Genomic DNA, 17,278 nt, shown 5'->3' on the forward strand with positions numbered 1-17,278 from the left:
CACAGTTGGGTGATGCAAGTATAAGAATTTACAAAACAAAATATGATAAATTGACTTGGAAACCAGAGTTTCAAGCATTACGTAATCAATCACCCACTCTGTCTAAATGCACTTTTTTGATCGGTAAAGGTAGGCCTACAGTATGAATCCTCGCTCCTACACTGCACCACATCATTCTTCAGGAAGTGGAAACAACGTCGCTGTAACGAGTCACAGCCTAATGCCACAAGTTGCATGAACTTGCAAGCATGCATGCATTTCGCAATTTTATGTGTTGGACAACCAATAAGATACCTAGAAGACAGTTTCCCAAACACTATCAAACAATTTTTTGGTTTAGTGCAAAGACAAACTACATTAGTAACTGAATACTGGAAACGTTTTAAATTTGACCTACATTTTAAACCTTTCCACTTCCTGCTGTGAACAGAAACTATTTAGCAATTCTCAAGAAGGTCATCATTTGCTACTGAGGGAATTGGTGTAACAAACTAAATTTGGAAATGGAAAAATAAGACAATCTCTCTCTCTTTTTTAATCTGTGGTCATATACATTGCATATGCATATATACTTCTGTGTCATTATTTTGCCTTAAGTGCAAACTTGCACCTATAAATAGCACTGATTGTATGTCTCAGTGTAGGATATTATAATGTATTGTATATATACTTTTAGTATAATGAGCATTCCTGAGAGCTTTGTTAACTTTTAGATCTGTGCAGTCATATGGACTTAGATTAAACGTCCATATGATATTAACTTTTCATTTAGTATAACACATGAAAGTGACTATTAATGCTTTCAGCGGTGCTGCCTTCTCTTACATGTTATTAATTGTTGAGTGACTTTATGTGTTGCAAGTTCATATTAATTGCAAAATCATATTATTTTTCAATGACTCTTCGAGATTATTCAAAATATAGTATAAATCAAGTCTGTTACCTATGTGGTCTGAGGATTTTAAACCAAAAAACTATTTTTGGTATCTCAAAAATCATTGCACAGTATGTGTAATACATTCTATTCTCCACTGTCCAGCTGAACTTGACTAACCATGAACCACAACTGGTTTGGTCAATAACAAGTCAGATTCCTCTTAGCTTTTGAAATTGTCTTATTATAGTACATTGTCTCCTAGGCCTACAGTATTTGTACTGTAGAAGTTTCACAGTGAAGAAAGGTACAACAGCAGTTGTGTTAGAGGTTTTTAGAGGCCAATATTTAACTTTCTATAACTTTTGATGCAGGGTGAAGATCATGGCCTCCTGCAAATACATTATGCATTACCTTCAATAATCAATTATAACACATTTAACATGTGTATGCATGGTTGTTCTTACAAATAACAACATTGATCTTAAAAATTGATCTTCTGATATGCAATAGAAGTTGAATTGTTCACACTATCTTGCATTTTGAGTTTTAATAAAGTAAAACTAAAAATATTCCTACAGAGTACAAGTTGATTATACTCTACAAAAAGGGTTGTACTTCCCCTATTAGCCACGACTGTCATCAACAGGAAACACAGGGGGAAGTCAACTTCATTCTTTCTTTTCTCAGTCTTCTGTTAACTTTTGAGTGAAGCATAAAGTGAGGCTGAATCTGCAATCAATTCTAAATATGCCTGGATCTGAGATATTTACTGGAAACATTCAGGATTTTTACCAACCGTATGGATATATGATGATGAACTGAAAGAAAAAGGATTTTTCGTCCCACTATATCTGTTTGACCTTTAGATGCGCATATGGTGCAATGCCGCCATTTTTCTCAATTTGTTATCTGTAACCCTCCAACTTTATTTTTGTGAGGGTGGGTTGATCTAAATTACCAGTATCTAATATTTTCTAAATAGAGGCAATTTCAGCAAAGCTGAAGAACCGTTTTAGTGAGAACCTCTGGAAGGACATGACTCGTAGATTATAACATTTGCTGGCCTTCTGTTGGTTTTTTTTTGCCTTGATTTTATTGTTGATTGATTGTTTTGTACTACACGGTGCAATCATGAGTTCTGAAGGTATTCCTTTGAAATCTGAGGTCATGAACTGGACTTCTTCCACTCTGGCTGGATTTTTTGCAAAGAGGGTAAGTCTATTTTTTCAAAACATTTCAACTGGTACAACTGAAGTGAGAATGAACATTTTTATTTTTATTTGATCTATTGACATTATGTGATATATAGCCTATATCAAATTGACATATTCACATATTTTCAGATTTCCTTAGCCTAGAAATATTCAGATACAGTTGTGCTCATACGTTTATACCCTGTACATACACATGCTAAAGTTGACTAAAAAGAGGAATAAAAAATCATCTTTTGGAAATTGATCTTAATTTAAAAAATGATGAAAATTTTAACCTTAAAATACAGGGGCCATAAGTATACATACCCCTGTGTTAAATTCCCACAGAGGCAAGCAGATTTTTATTTTTAAAGACCATGGATCCAGGATACTATGCAAGTTCCCTTGGCCTTTGGAATTAAAATAGCCCCACATCATCACATACCCTTCACCATATCTCACGATTGGCACAGGGTACTTTCCATAAGATCATCTCTTAATACAAATCAAACCGGCTATTAGGCTAACTGAAATAAAACCATGGCACTCTAGGTAAGGTGAAGGTGATGATGCAGGGCTATTTTAGTATATCATTTCTCTTTTGAAATCCAATGGAACCAGTGTAGAACATTTACTTAATTTAATTCAATTCCACACTATCCCAATCAGATAAATAATAGGTTATTACATACATACAGATAACTGGAAACAAAGGGCACTGTAACACTATCAGGCAAGAAGAATATCAGGGCCGATTGTAGCTGAGATGGGCTTGTAGAAGTATTGGGTGGACAACATAGCAAACATGAAACTGTGGTCAATTGGATCAAAATTGACATTAACAGCAGGTTGATATGGGGGGTTTAGACATGTGTTTAATTAATTGAAGAGTTTGACCACAGTTAGATGATAGAACACCAACCAAGTTTGTTTCATTGCTCTTATGGTCTAAAAAATATTCTGCAGCTGTCCTCTTTCCTCAAATCACCCTGTTGCACTGTTATTATAGTGAACACTCTGAATAAACAACCAACAATTTCAACACTCAAGGTTGAAAGGGACCAGAGTGCGCTTGTTGAACTTGGAGTGGGAGTTTGGCCTAGGCCAGAGTTTCTCCTCAAACTTTTTGACTCCAAGGAGCCCTTGTGGGGGAGAAACATTTCCGAGTTAATGTGGGTGGGAGCAAATAGACACAATTTGCTTGTTTTATTGTTGAAAAGGGTTGTCATCTGTATCGGAAATTTTAAAACGATAACCCACTTTTGTCAAATTTTGTCAAATTTTGTCTTTTTTTTCATGTACTTTTTCACTTTGGGAATAGCTAGGCTATTGATTGACTTATTATCAGCAATATGAAGCTTGGCATGCATCACTGTAGTGACATTTTTGGACATCATCTATGGACTTTCGTTGTATTCTAGGCCTATTTGTTATTTTTCATTGTATTATTTTCATTGTAGTATAAAATATCACACACACACATTATTGTATTATTTTCATTGTAGTATAAAAATCACACACACACACATTATAGCCTATTCATTTCAACAGTCTTGTCTTTTTTCCAGAAATAAATCAGCTTTTGTTAGATTATAGGCTATAGGCTACCCCATCCTGACATAGATCAGCTGTTTCTAATAAACCACTTTGGTATGGGCATCAAGATATGGCACGTTTCAATGGCTGAGCTACATGTAGACTTATAGGCATTAATTAGGGCCTACAAAAGTCTAAAACAAGTTATCATTCATTATAGGTTACAGACGACAGCAATAGAAAGTGTAACTGGCATTGTGATTGGTTGGCTTTAATTGACTGACATTAGAAAGGGAATCAGATGTTTCTCCATATTGAAGGGTTTTTGTGATTGATAATTAACAATTTGATCAAAATTGTAGGCTATTGAAATCCTATGTCATTGAATGTTTGTATGTTACTTCTAAACTTTGTTTGGGTGGGCAAGACTCAAAGTTCTTGCTGGAGCAGAATAGTCAATAATAGACTTTCTACATTTTAAATCATACAAAACACAAATTACTCTGATTTAATTAAAAAGAGAAAACTAAACAAAACCATGGGACCATAGTCTGGTACCAATGCATTTCTTTGAGTTTCGAAGCCATGGAAATCACTTCTTTTTAATTGTTTCTTTTTAGATATTATAAAGATGTGTAGATATTAAACACTATCTTTCTAATACTATTGAGAATGACTACATGCTCAGTGGTGCATTAAAAATGTTCCCTGTATATTTTGCATGTGCAGCAGTTTGTTCTCTGCTATTCAAGTGGATTTTTTTTTTTGTTGGCATTCACAGCGAGATCTGCAAGGCTGTGATAAAGTTATCGTGAAGAACAACATAAATGGTCAGAGATTCTTGGTAAGTATATTACTTGACTGTTGTCTTTGATGGACACATTAAGAATGCTAGCAAGTTGGTTAAGTTGTGTGAAATATGTTTCAATATGTGAGGTTAAAGAAATCAGGAAGTATAAAAAACAAATTGTGTATGGGCCGGGGTTAGTCATTTTATAAAATATGACTCACTGATCACAGATTTGGGAAGTGCAGAATTAAGAAATACATTAAGGAATGCTTGGTATCTCCCTGTTTTCTAGAACATGTCAGAAAATGACTTGCAGAAATTTCCAAAACTGTCTGTGCCGTAAGTATATAATTATTCTAACTATTGCTTTTGTTACAATTGCAAACTTAATGTAGGCAACATGAATCAGAAGAAATAAACCACACACCAAGTAATGTTACGAAAAGTGAAATAAATACCAAATTAATTCTAAATGAAATCAGGAACTGCTTCATGATGACGCAAGCACATCTGTCAAGATCCTGGTGTAGGTCAGTAGTCAGTAAGTTTAATACTGCGAACATATCTTTCCATAACCTCTATAGACTCATCTCTAAAATCAGCCGTGAAATCAACATGAATGTGGCCAAGAGGGGAATCTTCCCAAAAAGGCAAGCAACCGTACTTATGTGGTTATGGTAAACCTTACTCAGACCACATGTAATTATTTTTTTTCCAATAAATTTCATTCTGAATTTTACAGACCAGGAGCGACAAAGTTTGAGCAAGGTATGCTCATTTCACGTTTCAAATAGTTTCAAGCTATAATGTACATTACTGTTCAAAACTTTGGAACCACTGAGCAATTTCTTAGGTCTTAGATTTTTTTGGATATACAGTAGTATTGTGTCTTGGTATTTGAGTTAATTATGAAAAGAAGAGAAGAAAGTGGTGGTTCACAACTGTACCAGTGAATAGTAATAGAATCCCTAGTTTGTGGAAAAAGTTGCCTTACTGTAGGTCCTCAGCAAGCTCTTTAATGTTTAAGTTTAATAACGGGCCCACCATCTCGGGTCCCTGGAGCACCGTAGTCTACTGGAAACTACGCTGCTGATAAATAAGATTTGCTTTGTCCGGGAAGTGCCGCCTCACTTCAATAGTGATGATAACAATAGCATGCAAATGAGGCTTAAGTTGCCAAAAAAAAAATTCAAAACATTTCTAGGCCTGGTCCCAGAGTGTATGATTCCAAAAATTTGAACAGTAGTGCACATATTTTGATATAGGCCTAATATTTGAAAATAGATTTCTGTATTCTTATATAGTTTATATTTCCTTTCGGCTATGCTAACCATTCATTTTCTTTTCTAGAATTTGTGCAACCTGTAGGGTGGGATGAAGATGAATTTGTAAGTGGTTTTACAAATTACCGCTGATGGTGCCTTTTTATATCTTATGATATAAAGATTCAAACTTTGACCCAAATTTGGGTCGATGCCAGATTTCATGGAATTTTGTCCTTAGGTGGTGCCAAGACTTTATAATACTTTACAAGACATAACAATTGAAAAGGATTCTAGTGATTCTAGTGAGCAGATCCTCCGTGAAAGATGTCAAACATGGTCATATAAGCCTGCACACCTCAAGTTATACCATAAGTATTAGACATTATCCACAATCGTGCTGGATAAGAAAAAAACTATTCACATTCAATTCACAAAGAAGAAAATTATGATAATTTATAATCATAAATGAACTCTCAGTTTTAGAGGTGTTACTATTGGATGCGTATCAATTCTAATGATGATCCCCTTTCCCTATTCCAGATATCTCAGATGATCTCTAAAATTTATTTTTGAGACGTGTCTCTATTTTATTGACTTTATTGACTCAATAACAAAGTTTATTTCTAGGGTCACTGCTATCACTGATGATGGTTTGTAATTACAGATTTTAGATTATAATAACCTGATTTAGTGAGTGATTAGTATTCTGTGTTTGTGATAAAACATTGTGAGTTTATGAAAATTGCTGGGGTCATTTAATATTTAAAGTCTCAGTAAAATAACTTAATAACCCGTGTTGCTGCCCTTCCTGTGTGATTTATTCATAAAATATGCTCTAGGGAGAGGCCAAAAGAATGCTGTCAAGCTTAACTAATGCTCTGGGCATTTGACCCAGAGCAAAGACGGAATTGCCTGTGTTACTTAATAACGATCAAATCATATTTGTACATGAAAACTGATCTTCCTGCAACAACATATCTTTAAAAATTACAACGTCCTGCATGTTTCTTTATTTTAAATTACTATAATCTTCAGGAGGATAGCGATGATGACTATGAGTCCCCAAACTCAGAAGAAGAAGGTGATGATGACTATGAGTCACCCACAGATGGACCAGAGGACCAAGAACATGCTGACAGTGACTATGAACCACCCCCATCAGAAAAGAATGAAACAATACATCCAATATGTGCTGCCAAGCCCATTCCAGAGAGCGACTATATTGGTGCAAACCATATTCTCTTATTATAATTGTGTTTATTTAATAGTTTATGCCCAAAGCAAGCTTATCATATAGATAAAGTTAAAATATTTTGAAATGTATATGTGCATTATTGTGATATCCGTCCAGACGGTAATCATACCCGGAATACAGGACGCCCTCCCGCGCCTCCAGAGCGTCCTGGACCCAGTCCTGCTCTGCCTTTTCCTCGTCCAAATGTAAGGCAAAAAATATCTACATTGTAATCCAACATAATTGCCTCTTTTGTCTTAACAAATTCAATGCTAGTCTTTTCAAAAGCCACAAGAACTGTCATGCATACCAGCCACCTCTATTTCACACTTTGAAAGGTACGTCCAAAGGCAGACCAGTCCCCCCAGAGACCTATTTCTAGACCCCAAAACAAGAGTAAGTGCCACAGTGTTTATGCAGTTACAAGTTTATCATATGTGTGTGTGCGTGTATTTGAATTATGTATGTAGGCCTATACATGTGACCTGTTTTTTAAATACTTTATAAAATTCTAGTGCCCCCTGGTCCAGCTGCTCCTCGTGTGGATCGCAGTAAAAAGCCTTCAACTTTGGAGCGGGTAAGTATGGTACATCTATATTCTTGTTATTTTCAGTATAATCCACACAACCCTGATAATGTTCATCCTTACTCAGATCCTTTTGTCCTGTGATAAACCAGAAATCCTTTGTGACTGTATGATTACAAGGGTATGTGTAATAGCTGTGGAGTTTCACTGAGGCACAGATGCTTTGTAGGGTGTAGGGCACACTCCAGCCACTCAGAACACCTGTAACATGGACACACTTCTCCAGCTGAAGGGTACCTATGTGTGTAAAGATTCATAGCTGCATTGTTCTCACTAGCCTTTGGAAGATTCAGAACAATGAATTGATAGATGTAACTGCCTAAAGTTACAGTAGTTGTAACATATTCAGTAGGCTTATTGTACCTCCTAATGCTTTTTTATTTAATAAAGACTAATGGTGCTACATGTGGTTTCCGTAGGTGGCTCCACCAGGGAGGAGGTGAGTTTAAACAAATACACAAATTTCCACATTAGATCTTGTGAATTGTATTTATGTTCGTTCTTGCTTGTGAAATGGCATTCATTTCAAAATGTGTCAATAATTAATTTGTTTTAGATTACAATATAGTTTATGGCTTAACAGAAATAAACACAAAGCTAGCCCTTTGACACTTTGACAAACTTTGACATTCGATTATACAGCATTAGAGGAATCATTCTGACTGAATGATCTTTTCCAAATTCAGGAACTTTGTTTACCAGGCATGAAACTGTTAACCTTCTAAGGGACTTAATGAGGATAATAAGTCTAACTTAATCCTTTTTTGTGCTAAAAAGATAATTCTTTGCCCTGGGAGCAGAAGGGTTGAGCAGATTAGAGCAGAAGGGTTGGTCGTCAGTTACATATTAGGCCCACATGCAGTATGGAGGCCTTGCCATTTGCAAGAAACAAGTTATTATTGGTGTTTTAACTGGCAATCTGAAAAACACAAATTCTGAACAATTCTACTGGGTCATAAATTCTGCTCTCTGACATTCTCTCTCGCGCACTGTCTCGTGCTTTTCGTGCACCCTCTGTTAGTGGATGCTCTTGCTCACACTGACACACACACAGCAGACAGGTATCGGTAATGCATTCGAACAGAATTAAGAATGTACTTCCTTATTCAGGTGAATATTTAGCTTATTTTTTTATTTTTAGCTCTTTTTACCGAAGTCTAGATCTCAGAGCTGGTTATGGAGCCTGCCTGTATGCATAGACACACGTCTCACGCGCAGTCCGAACTGCGCTGCAGCCTCAAGTCATCTATATGGGCGGCTATTTTTTTCTTACATGAATAAATTGGTGCAGCGACTCAAGCTCAGTGTAGGAAGGTATAGGGGCTGGCAGTAGCAGCGCTGCAGCAGCAACGTTCCCTTTGTGGACACATCACACGTGTAATCAGACCGCAGCACTTCTGTAACACAACATGTACACACGTAATGCACCCACTGCGTCTCATAGCTTGTAGTTGTGCACACAAGTAGTCACATCTATCTTATTGCAGCTGTGGCCCCATATGGCAAATTTCCCTATAGCAGCATACAACACTGCAGCATTACAATATCTCTACTCCAGGGCTCCTGTTCCTGATAAGGATGCATTTAGCAAACCTCCACTCCCAGGATTAGGTGTCCAGAGGAGTAGTTCATCTGCGACTAAAAGCTTCCCATTAAGGTTTGGCCCTCCACCTTTTTCTAGTTGCTTACTTTCCAATGACAGGTTACATGCAGAGCATATTTTCTCACATAGGCTACTAAACAAGAATATAGTAATTTTGTCAAGAACATTAATTTACTGAAGAAACAATATGTGTCAGTAGTTGGAGGCACATGCAACACTTAAAAGCATTTTTTGCCCTTACATGCTCTATTTCCTCTCGCTTTACAGTCGAGTTGGAGGAGGTGCAGAGGTAAGTACATAAATAAACTTAAACTGAAACCTTCTTTAAATAACCATTATACCATTCAGAGCTATTCTTAAGCAATAACACTCAAAAGGTTATAAATATACCACTGCTACTGGTTGATAGAACATGAAGCAGAGCAGCCAAACAATGACAATACTGTAGGAATTTATATAACAAAGGAAATTTGAGCAGTGCATGAACATTATACCTGAGTAGAGCTTAATTTGGCACAATAGGAAATTCCAAGCAAATGCGTTACAAGTGATGCAATATGTATTCCTATTGCAACACACAAATTATGTACTGTGTAAACTATGTACTATGCAACATTTTGCAAACTATTGTGATCCCTCATAAAATGCTGCTATAATGGAAATGTATCAATATAATGGCCTAATATTTTTCCACCTTCAAACTACAGATTTCAGAGCCACCCAGACCATTCGGGGCCAATACATTTCCTCTGCCTAGGAACCCCTCTCCTCGTCCTTCGCCACCCGGACCTCCTGGTGACAGGTACTTTGTTCGACTGCTTTGGCCAACTGCTTTGTTCTCCAAGATGAAATTGCACTCATCAAAAGGCCATCAGACAAATGAAAATGCTATGCATCTCTAGTAAAGCATATCCTAATATTGTGCGCTGTTCTTCCTAGGCCATCTTCTGGTGGGAGCAACTCTCTACCTTCCCAAGGTATGAGTGTATTACCATTCTGTAGAAGGTACATACAAATATTTCCCCCCACAACTGTTTTCTGGTAACTTTCTTTGTTGTATTTTTCACTCAACAAAGGCAAACATTCAAGGATAGGCATCCCAATGAGACCTCACGATTCAGGCCAGGTAACCTTTTGATATATTCTGAGTAAGGAATTTCATATTATTATTTTAAAACAATGAGAGATAAAGTTTGTGAGGGGGTCATAATGAAAGTGAGACTATTTTGACCCACCAGGTGGCGGTGTTGCCCCATTTGTCCACAGATTTAATCAGTACCTGAGTCATGTTTTACTGGCTGAGTCCAGCTTAAAACGTCTTGAAGTATGAAGGTTGGTTAAAGTAAATACTAATGCTATGCATTTCCCTGTTGTTTTTATTTTGTAGGATATGGACCCAGCATGGTATCTTGGTCAGGTGACTCGTGGCCAAGCAGAGAATAAATTGTGGGAGATAAACATGGTAAGATATCTTGCAAACAGGAAGTTAATTACAAACAGTGACAACATTATTTACATCAAACAGACTTTTAAAAAAGACAATAAGTTACTTTTTTACTACAAAGATGTGAAACATTTACATTTTTAGGATGGTGCCTTTCTTGTGAGGGACAGCTCCAAGGGTACAGCAGCCCAGCCGTACACCCTCATGGTGCTCTACCAGAACAAAGTCTACAACATACAGATTCGCTATGATGCTCAGCAACAGGCTTTCCTGCTGGGAACAGGCCTGAAAGCTACAGAGGTGCTTCATTTGAATGTTATGTTATTTTGACCATTTGATTATTTGATAATATTTATAATAAGCTGTACCTGTCACCACTCCTTCAGTATTGGCCATATAGTAAGCTGTACCTGTCACCACTCCTTCAGTCTTGGCCATATAGTTTTGATGGCCCAAGCTACAGATTGGACCAATTCAATAGTAATACCAAAATGGCATTGACAGTTACATACTTGTTACCAAAGATTCTAGAACAGAGCTCTGTTCTAGAATCTTTGCTTGTTACTTTGTTTTATTCTCTGTTTCCCTTCTTTTTGACAGAGGTTTTCAACTGTCAGGAACATCATTGAGAACTACAGTCAGATGCCACTGCTTCTGATTGATGCAAAGAACCGTGGCTCAGGACAACAAAATCAGTGCCCTCTACTTCATCCTGCAGGATACTGATTCTGCCTGGACAAAAAGAGCACTCAAGAATAATGACCACTGAACAATAGGCCTTTTTATAATCAGCCATACAGTATTCCAAGAGTCCAAAGCAGGTATTCGTGTTAAGTCATACTTTATGGGCTATTCTTGGACAATTGTATAGTTCCATTCTAATTATGCTGAAATAGTGGTCTTACAGACACACGATACCCTTATGCTTGACCCTTGTGGATTTTATGGTGGACGATGGACATCATCACTGAAATCAAATCACTCAAGATGACCATAGCACTTAATGGCTAATGCAGGTTAATGCCATAGGTGGATTACCATTTCAGAAAATTCATCAGTTTCAGTCAAAGCACCATTTGGATTTATGTTTTTTAAAGACCTGTTATGTATCAGAGTTAACCGTTTTTGAGAAGATGTTGAGATTTATGTAATTCTTTGTTCTCAAAGTTTGTGTGAAGTGATGTAGCCTTGTATACCCCTCTACTGAAGCAAAGACTGAGTATTGTGCTAATTTTAATTTGACTTTATTACGTTTGTGTATTTGTAGCATAGGCTACTGATAGAAAAAAATCACAACGTTGCCATGTGTTTATTCTGTTGAATATTTTAACTTGCCTGGTTACCAATTTATTTGACAAAAGCCTACAATAAAGTATGATGGTTGCAATAGAGTATCACAGGGGTTATTTGGGTTGTCATTCTTGATGAGTTGAAGAAATATACAACCTTTCTACAACTGACCATTTTTACTTATTCAGCAGGTCCTTACTGTGTGCAAATTCAGTTGTAGAGTCAGTTATATAAGGTATTTTAGACATCAGTTATGGATTGACTGTTGGGGAAAAATGCAAGAACATGAACAATCTTAAAGACTGTAAAATGTCTCTCTGTCTGTGGGGTAATCTTTGGAAGATAAATGTCAAGATGTCAAAATCATACTGTTTATTCTTAAGACTTCCATGACACACATAAATCGACACTACTGGAGTGCAGTTGGTGAAAGTTGTATTACCCTTGCTTGAATTGTAAATTTAAAAAGCTCAAGATAGCTACAAATATAGGACATTTTAACAAAAATTTTAACAAAAAACTCACTAATTGTTCTTACCAATTGTTTAATCAGTTGCATTACTGAATTTCATGAGTGTTTGAATGTATATCAAGGTGTTGGAAATGTGGGCAGAAATGGTGAGTGAATCAAGATCTCTCCATGAAATCTTGGGGGCCTGCTGAGTTGCTGTGACAAGTGGACCACTTTCAGTTGGACTGTGGCACATGTGTGAATTAGCTGAGCTCCAGGGCATGTATATGCAAATTATGTAAATTGTGCTGATAAAAGACAGGGCAGCACAGGCCTTTTTAAGAATGGTGTCTTTTAGTTTGTGGGCGGAGAGGATACTAAAGATAAGAACAACTATCCAATTTCTTTCATGTGAATGATTCCGACAGGTAAACAAATTAGCCTGTCCTTTCAAAAGACTTGCCATGAGATATTGTATTGTATTTTAAAATTGAACTTGTAAACATAGTTTTGTAGTTGAGAAAACTATGGTCCAGTTGAGAAAACTATTATTACAGTGTATATTCAGAGGACTCAATCTTCAATTTTGTGTTTGTATTATAGGACAAACATAGTTATTAAATACAATCCATCATAAATATACACAAAATAAATATTGTAAAAGTGGAATATTCCCTAGTAGTTTGGTATGATTCACTCCACACCCTACTTACTCAGAGGTAACAAATGAGGTGTGACACTACTCACAGACAACCAATCAGAGTGGACAGAGGCGTCGCTAAAGTTGTATAAATTACTCAGGTACAACAGGTGGCAGTTTAGGATGCAACAGACAGACCCTCCACAGCTAGACACAGAGTCAGCACAACCAACTTAACCAGAGGTGACAGACAAAAGCATCTTTTGCGGACTCGGGACTTGTTTTGTAAGAATGACATCGTATGTGCAACAGGGACTCTCTCCGACTCAGGTAGGAGCCCAGTTCCAGAGCATGGGTACTCAGGAGCCGCAGGAGTTCAGCCTGTACAATGACAGCTTCTACAGTCCGCCACCTCTTTCAAGCCCGCAGCAGACCTTACCACCCACCTACGACCTTGGAGACTATGCCAGCTCAACCCCGAACCCCTACCTGTGGTTCAACAGCTCAGGGATGAACGGCATGCCTTACCTAGGTGGGGCCCCAAGGACAGCGGGCGATCCATTTGCAGGCCAGCACTATGGCATGCCAAGGCCATACCTGGGCACAGGTGCCACTGGAGGAGACCTGAGCTGGTTTTCTTTGCCCTCTCAGGAGGATCTCATGAAGCTTGTTAGGCCACCATACTCCTACTCTGCCCTCATTGCCATGGCCATACATGGGGCCCCAAACCGCCGGCTGACTCTCAGCCAAATATACCAGTATGTGGCTGACAACTTCCCCTTCTACAATAAGAGCAAAGCTGGTTGGCAGAACTCTATACGACACAACCTATCACTCAACGACTGCTTTAAGAAGGTGCCCCGCGATGATGATGACCCTGGTAATTAATCAAGATTTTATTCTCTAATTCATACAGTATACTATAGTTTCACCAATTAAATTTATTCACATATTCTGCATTTTATGTTGTATTTCTATATTATCCTACTTGTCCAAGCCGTTAAATGGTTGACCTAATATGTGTCCTGTTTTTAACTTTTCTCTATAGGCAAAGGTAACTACTGGACCTTAGATCCAAACTGTGAAAAGATGTTTGACAATGGCAACTTCAGGAGGAAGAGGAAGAGAAAATCGGACTCCCTGATGAGCGAAGGGGAGAATTGCAGCCCTGCCGGTCCGACCTCTGCTGAGTCCAGCCCCAAAGGCCACCTGGCTGAGGCGCACAGCCCCTCCGATGGGGGCTCCACGCAGGACTCGGTGGGCCCCTCCCCCTGCCTGAAGAGCTTCCTGACCCAGATGACGGAGGTGTCATCGAGTGCAGGTACGCTAGTCGGGGACACAGTGCTCCGCCCCTTGCCCTTGGGTTTGCCTCTCGAAGGCTCTCAGAGGGCCTTGTCGAGCGAGGGCTTCGGCCCGTACTCCCCCAATGCCACGGTTCCGCAGTGGGAGGCCCAGATCCCTCCGCCTACTGCACTCTCCTCATCGCCGTCACACTTCTCAGGCGTCTACACCGACTCCCTGCTCAACCATTTTGGCAGCAACTCCTATCCAGGCCTGGAGCCGACCGGACTGGTGTACCCACGGGAAGGGACAGAGGTCTGAGACAGGCATGCGCTGAAAAGTTTTACGGACAAACTCGAAACACAGGCAGACATGTCACGGGACAAGGCCCTCAGGGCGTTAGCCTGCAGGGCACGTGAAGAGTGCAGCTCATGAGCAGACTGATAGTGGCTACCTGACTCAGCAGGCAAGCAACACCCCCTTCTCTCCACTCAACTGCTGTGCAAATGCTTACTCTATCTGGTCTTAGCGTTGGCTGCTGACATGATGTAATTCCAGCCAAAAAAAAAGACTGCCCGTTTACTGTTTGTTTGATGAGCACATCTGAGATTACCACCAAAAACTGCCAGTGCTGGTGTAGTTAAATATTATGATGAACAATTACATGCATTATGAGAAAAATAAAAACTGTGCTAAATTATATTCTATAATGTTGTTTGTCAGTCAGTGCAGTAGTTAATAGATTTTGTGTTTGTGTTTTGTATTTTCTTTGTAATATATATCTATGAGCCTATATCTATGCACTGTATTTATATAGAGCTGACTGTATTTCAACAACTTGTCATCAACATTGTATAATAAAAGCGTGTTAAGACATCCAATCATGTTTCACAGTTTGATGTGAGTTCAAGCTGAAATGGCAAAGTGGCCCAAATGACAAAAAACAACACACTGAAACACACGTATGCAGACATAAGGATACCAAAGATAATGTATCCAATATCATACACATCACATAGAATTGAAACCACTGAGGGTTTGTGAATTCAAATTTCTGCTATCTTTCATCAATACTGTCACTGATCCGCACTAACCAAGATGGCTTGCAAAAGACAAGCAGAGGAACCGTTAAACTAGAGGTCGGGAGAGAGAGAAAACACACTGGTTTGACAATCGGAAAATCAAAATTGAACTGACTTGTTCCTCAAGATCTTATGCGGTTCATTGCAGTGCCACCAACAAAACACTATTTTGTTCACATTTGTTTCAATTCTGTGTTCACATGTCATTAACTCTGTCCATTAAGGTTTTAGGTTAACAAATTAATCAAAGATATTCCAAACATTGATTAGGGAGTGTCAGTCTTCAGCCAAGGGTGTGGTTGGGTGTGGTGTGTGCATACTAGATGGCCTCTTGAAGCAAATCCTTTGGACATGGTATGCAATTCACCTGCCACATGTCTGCCTTACAGGAGTGATTCCCCTAATTAGAATTCAAATGAGTCACTATCTGTCCTAAACAATGCAATAATGGTGGAATGTAATCCTCACTGGCTCCTTAGCTGCCATACTGTTTATACAGTAAATTAATTTAGGTGTAACAGGATCAATACACATATTTATTTTGGTTGACATACAGTACCACAGATTGTAAAGGACCATAAACTTCATAGAGGTAGAAACAGCCTCAACATTTCATTATTTCATGGTATTTATTAATACTTCATGAATGCTGAAATAAGGAATATCAATGTGCATATATTAAAGTCTTGAGATCTGCATTGTTTTCTAATGAACTTCCATTATGTTCACCTCCATACAGCAGAGCCGCATAGTCTGATGCCAATGCTGAAAAACGAGTCTCACATACAGATATCACTAAGGTAGATTCTGAAATGCTGAGGTCAACATTCTCTAGCCAGATGCTTAATAGCGTGGGAATGAAAGTGTCTCCTGCTTCCCTCTGACTTGGCAGTACTGGGAGCTGAGAGAACAAAGATGTAAGATTATTCCCATATCTAACTGTGGAGAAGATGGATCTCTGAGCAGAGGCAGAGAGAAGCCGCCAGGCCGCAAAGTGAAAAGGGGGAAGTGTTCAGATCTCAGATCTTTCTCTGAGATCGCCACACTGACACAGTGAATAAGAGGCTGAGCAACCACTTTGTCCTGCAGGCCTCAGCGAGTTCTGTCACCTTCCTCAAACCAAATTACCCTTTTCAAATTAGCCTCCAACATAACTGTCAGAGGACAGATAGCAAGTCAGCCTTTTCCATGGGATACAGTTTTTCAATCGTTGGGTATTTCCATAATTCCAAGCGGTAAAGCTGAGAAATATGAAAATGGGATACTGATAGTGCAAGTCATATTTGAGGAACAGACAGTGGAGCAAAGAATAGTTAAAAATAACTGATCAATGTAGCATAAATGCTGTAATAGCATAGGGCAGAGGACATGTATAGAAATACATTCAAAATCTAAGTGACAAATTCAGAACTAATTATATTCATGCTTATGTATTTGTTGTTTTATTGTTTTAATACTTAGACTGCACTAAAGCAGCAGTTCATTTAAAGAAAATATTCACAAACACACAAAGGAGAGAATTGCTTATTTCACTGTTATTAACTGATTGTAAATACAAATAAGACAATATTTAAAATAAAAAATAAGATCAACATTTATTTAGAGAAAAAAGTATTACTATTGATTTGATAAGACAATGGTCAAATGATTGAAATACACATATGGACCAAATATAGACATGTAATTCAATACATCTAGATAGTATAAGCGAAGACAAGTTAATTATATTAATTATTGCACTATGTGAGCCAATAGAGTCTAAGCAATCCATAAATTACTCAGGCAAATGAGTGCTGATGAAAATAAGTGTCTTATAAGACAGACAGGAATGTGGTTGTAAGGTGTGCGTCTCCTTGGCAGAAGAAATGTAAATTAAAGCTGCTGTTACTCAGAGCTTTCAATGTAATCAGCCATGAGTGAATAATTTATCATTTATGATATTGAGATTTTTACTTAAGATTATGTAGCCTACAGTATGTGTAAATAATAGTCCACCCAAACACTGT

General features: G+C 38.1%; 2 protein-coding genes across 4 annotated transcripts; both read left to right on the forward strand.

Moving 5' to 3' along the window:
• The first annotated feature begins 1,470 nt into the window (after positions 1-1,470).
• On the forward strand, positions 1,471-11,922 carry lcp2a (lymphocyte cytosolic protein 2a). 3 transcript variants are annotated; one of them, XM_048269610.1, is made up of 19 exons: positions 1,472-2,089; positions 4,388-4,450; positions 4,689-4,735; positions 4,981-5,046; positions 5,139-5,164; positions 5,747-5,784; positions 6,697-6,886; positions 7,013-7,101; positions 7,234-7,291; positions 7,411-7,472; positions 7,901-7,920; positions 9,040-9,138; positions 9,352-9,373; positions 9,792-9,886; positions 10,024-10,061; positions 10,161-10,210; positions 10,472-10,546; positions 10,673-10,828; positions 11,129-11,922. In XM_048269610.1, exons 1-19 carry the CDS (start codon positions 2,009-2,011, stop codon positions 11,252-11,254), a joined length of 1,401 nt encoding a protein of 466 aa, XP_048125567.1. In that variant the 5' UTR covers positions 1,472-2,008; the 3' UTR covers positions 11,255-11,922. The 3 variants fall into 3 exon arrangements, with proteins under 3 accessions (XP_048125575.1, XP_048125567.1, XP_048125585.1); XM_048269618.1 differs by lacking the exon at positions 9,040-9,138 and having other exon boundaries at positions 1,471-2,089; XM_048269628.1 differs by lacking the exons at positions 1,472-2,089; positions 4,388-4,450 and adding an exon at positions 4,518-4,589.
• A 1,186-nt stretch (positions 11,923-13,108) lies between these two features.
• LOC125290970 (forkhead box protein I1-ema-like) lies at positions 13,109-15,071 on the forward strand. Its single transcript, XM_048237454.1, has 2 exons — positions 13,109-13,789; positions 13,958-15,071. The coding sequence occupies exons 1-2, from the start codon at positions 13,201-13,203 to the stop codon at positions 14,509-14,511; spliced, it is 1,143 nt and encodes a 380-aa protein (XP_048093411.1). The 5' UTR covers positions 13,109-13,200; the 3' UTR covers positions 14,512-15,071.
• The last annotated feature ends 2,207 nt before the right edge of the window (positions 15,072-17,278 follow it).

This window comes from Alosa alosa, chromosome 2, assembly GCF_017589495.1.
Source record: "Alosa alosa isolate M-15738 ecotype Scorff River chromosome 2, AALO_Geno_1.1, whole genome shotgun sequence".
Classification (NCBI taxonomy): Eukaryota; Metazoa; Chordata; class Actinopteri; order Clupeiformes; family Clupeidae; genus Alosa; species Alosa alosa.

Coding starts and splice junctions, on each gene's coding strand:
- lcp2a (XM_048269610.1), top strand. CDS start 2,009: ATGAGTTCTGAAGGTATTCCTTTGAAATCTGAGGTCATGAACTGGACT. Junction 5,165..5,746: donor AGCGACAAAGTTTGAGCAAG/GTATGCTCATTT, acceptor TTTCTTTTCTAG/AATTTGTGCAACCTGTAGGG. Junction 7,292..7,410: donor TTCTAGACCCCAAAACAAGA/GTAAGTGCCACA, acceptor ATAAAATTCTAG/TGCCCCCTGGTCCAGCTGCT.
- LOC125290970 (XM_048237454.1), top strand. CDS start 13,201: ATGACATCGTATGTGCAACAGGGACTCTCTCCGACTCAGGTAGGAGCC. Junction 13,790..13,957: donor CCGCGATGATGATGACCCTG/GTAATTAATCAA, acceptor TTTTCTCTATAG/GCAAAGGTAACTACTGGACC.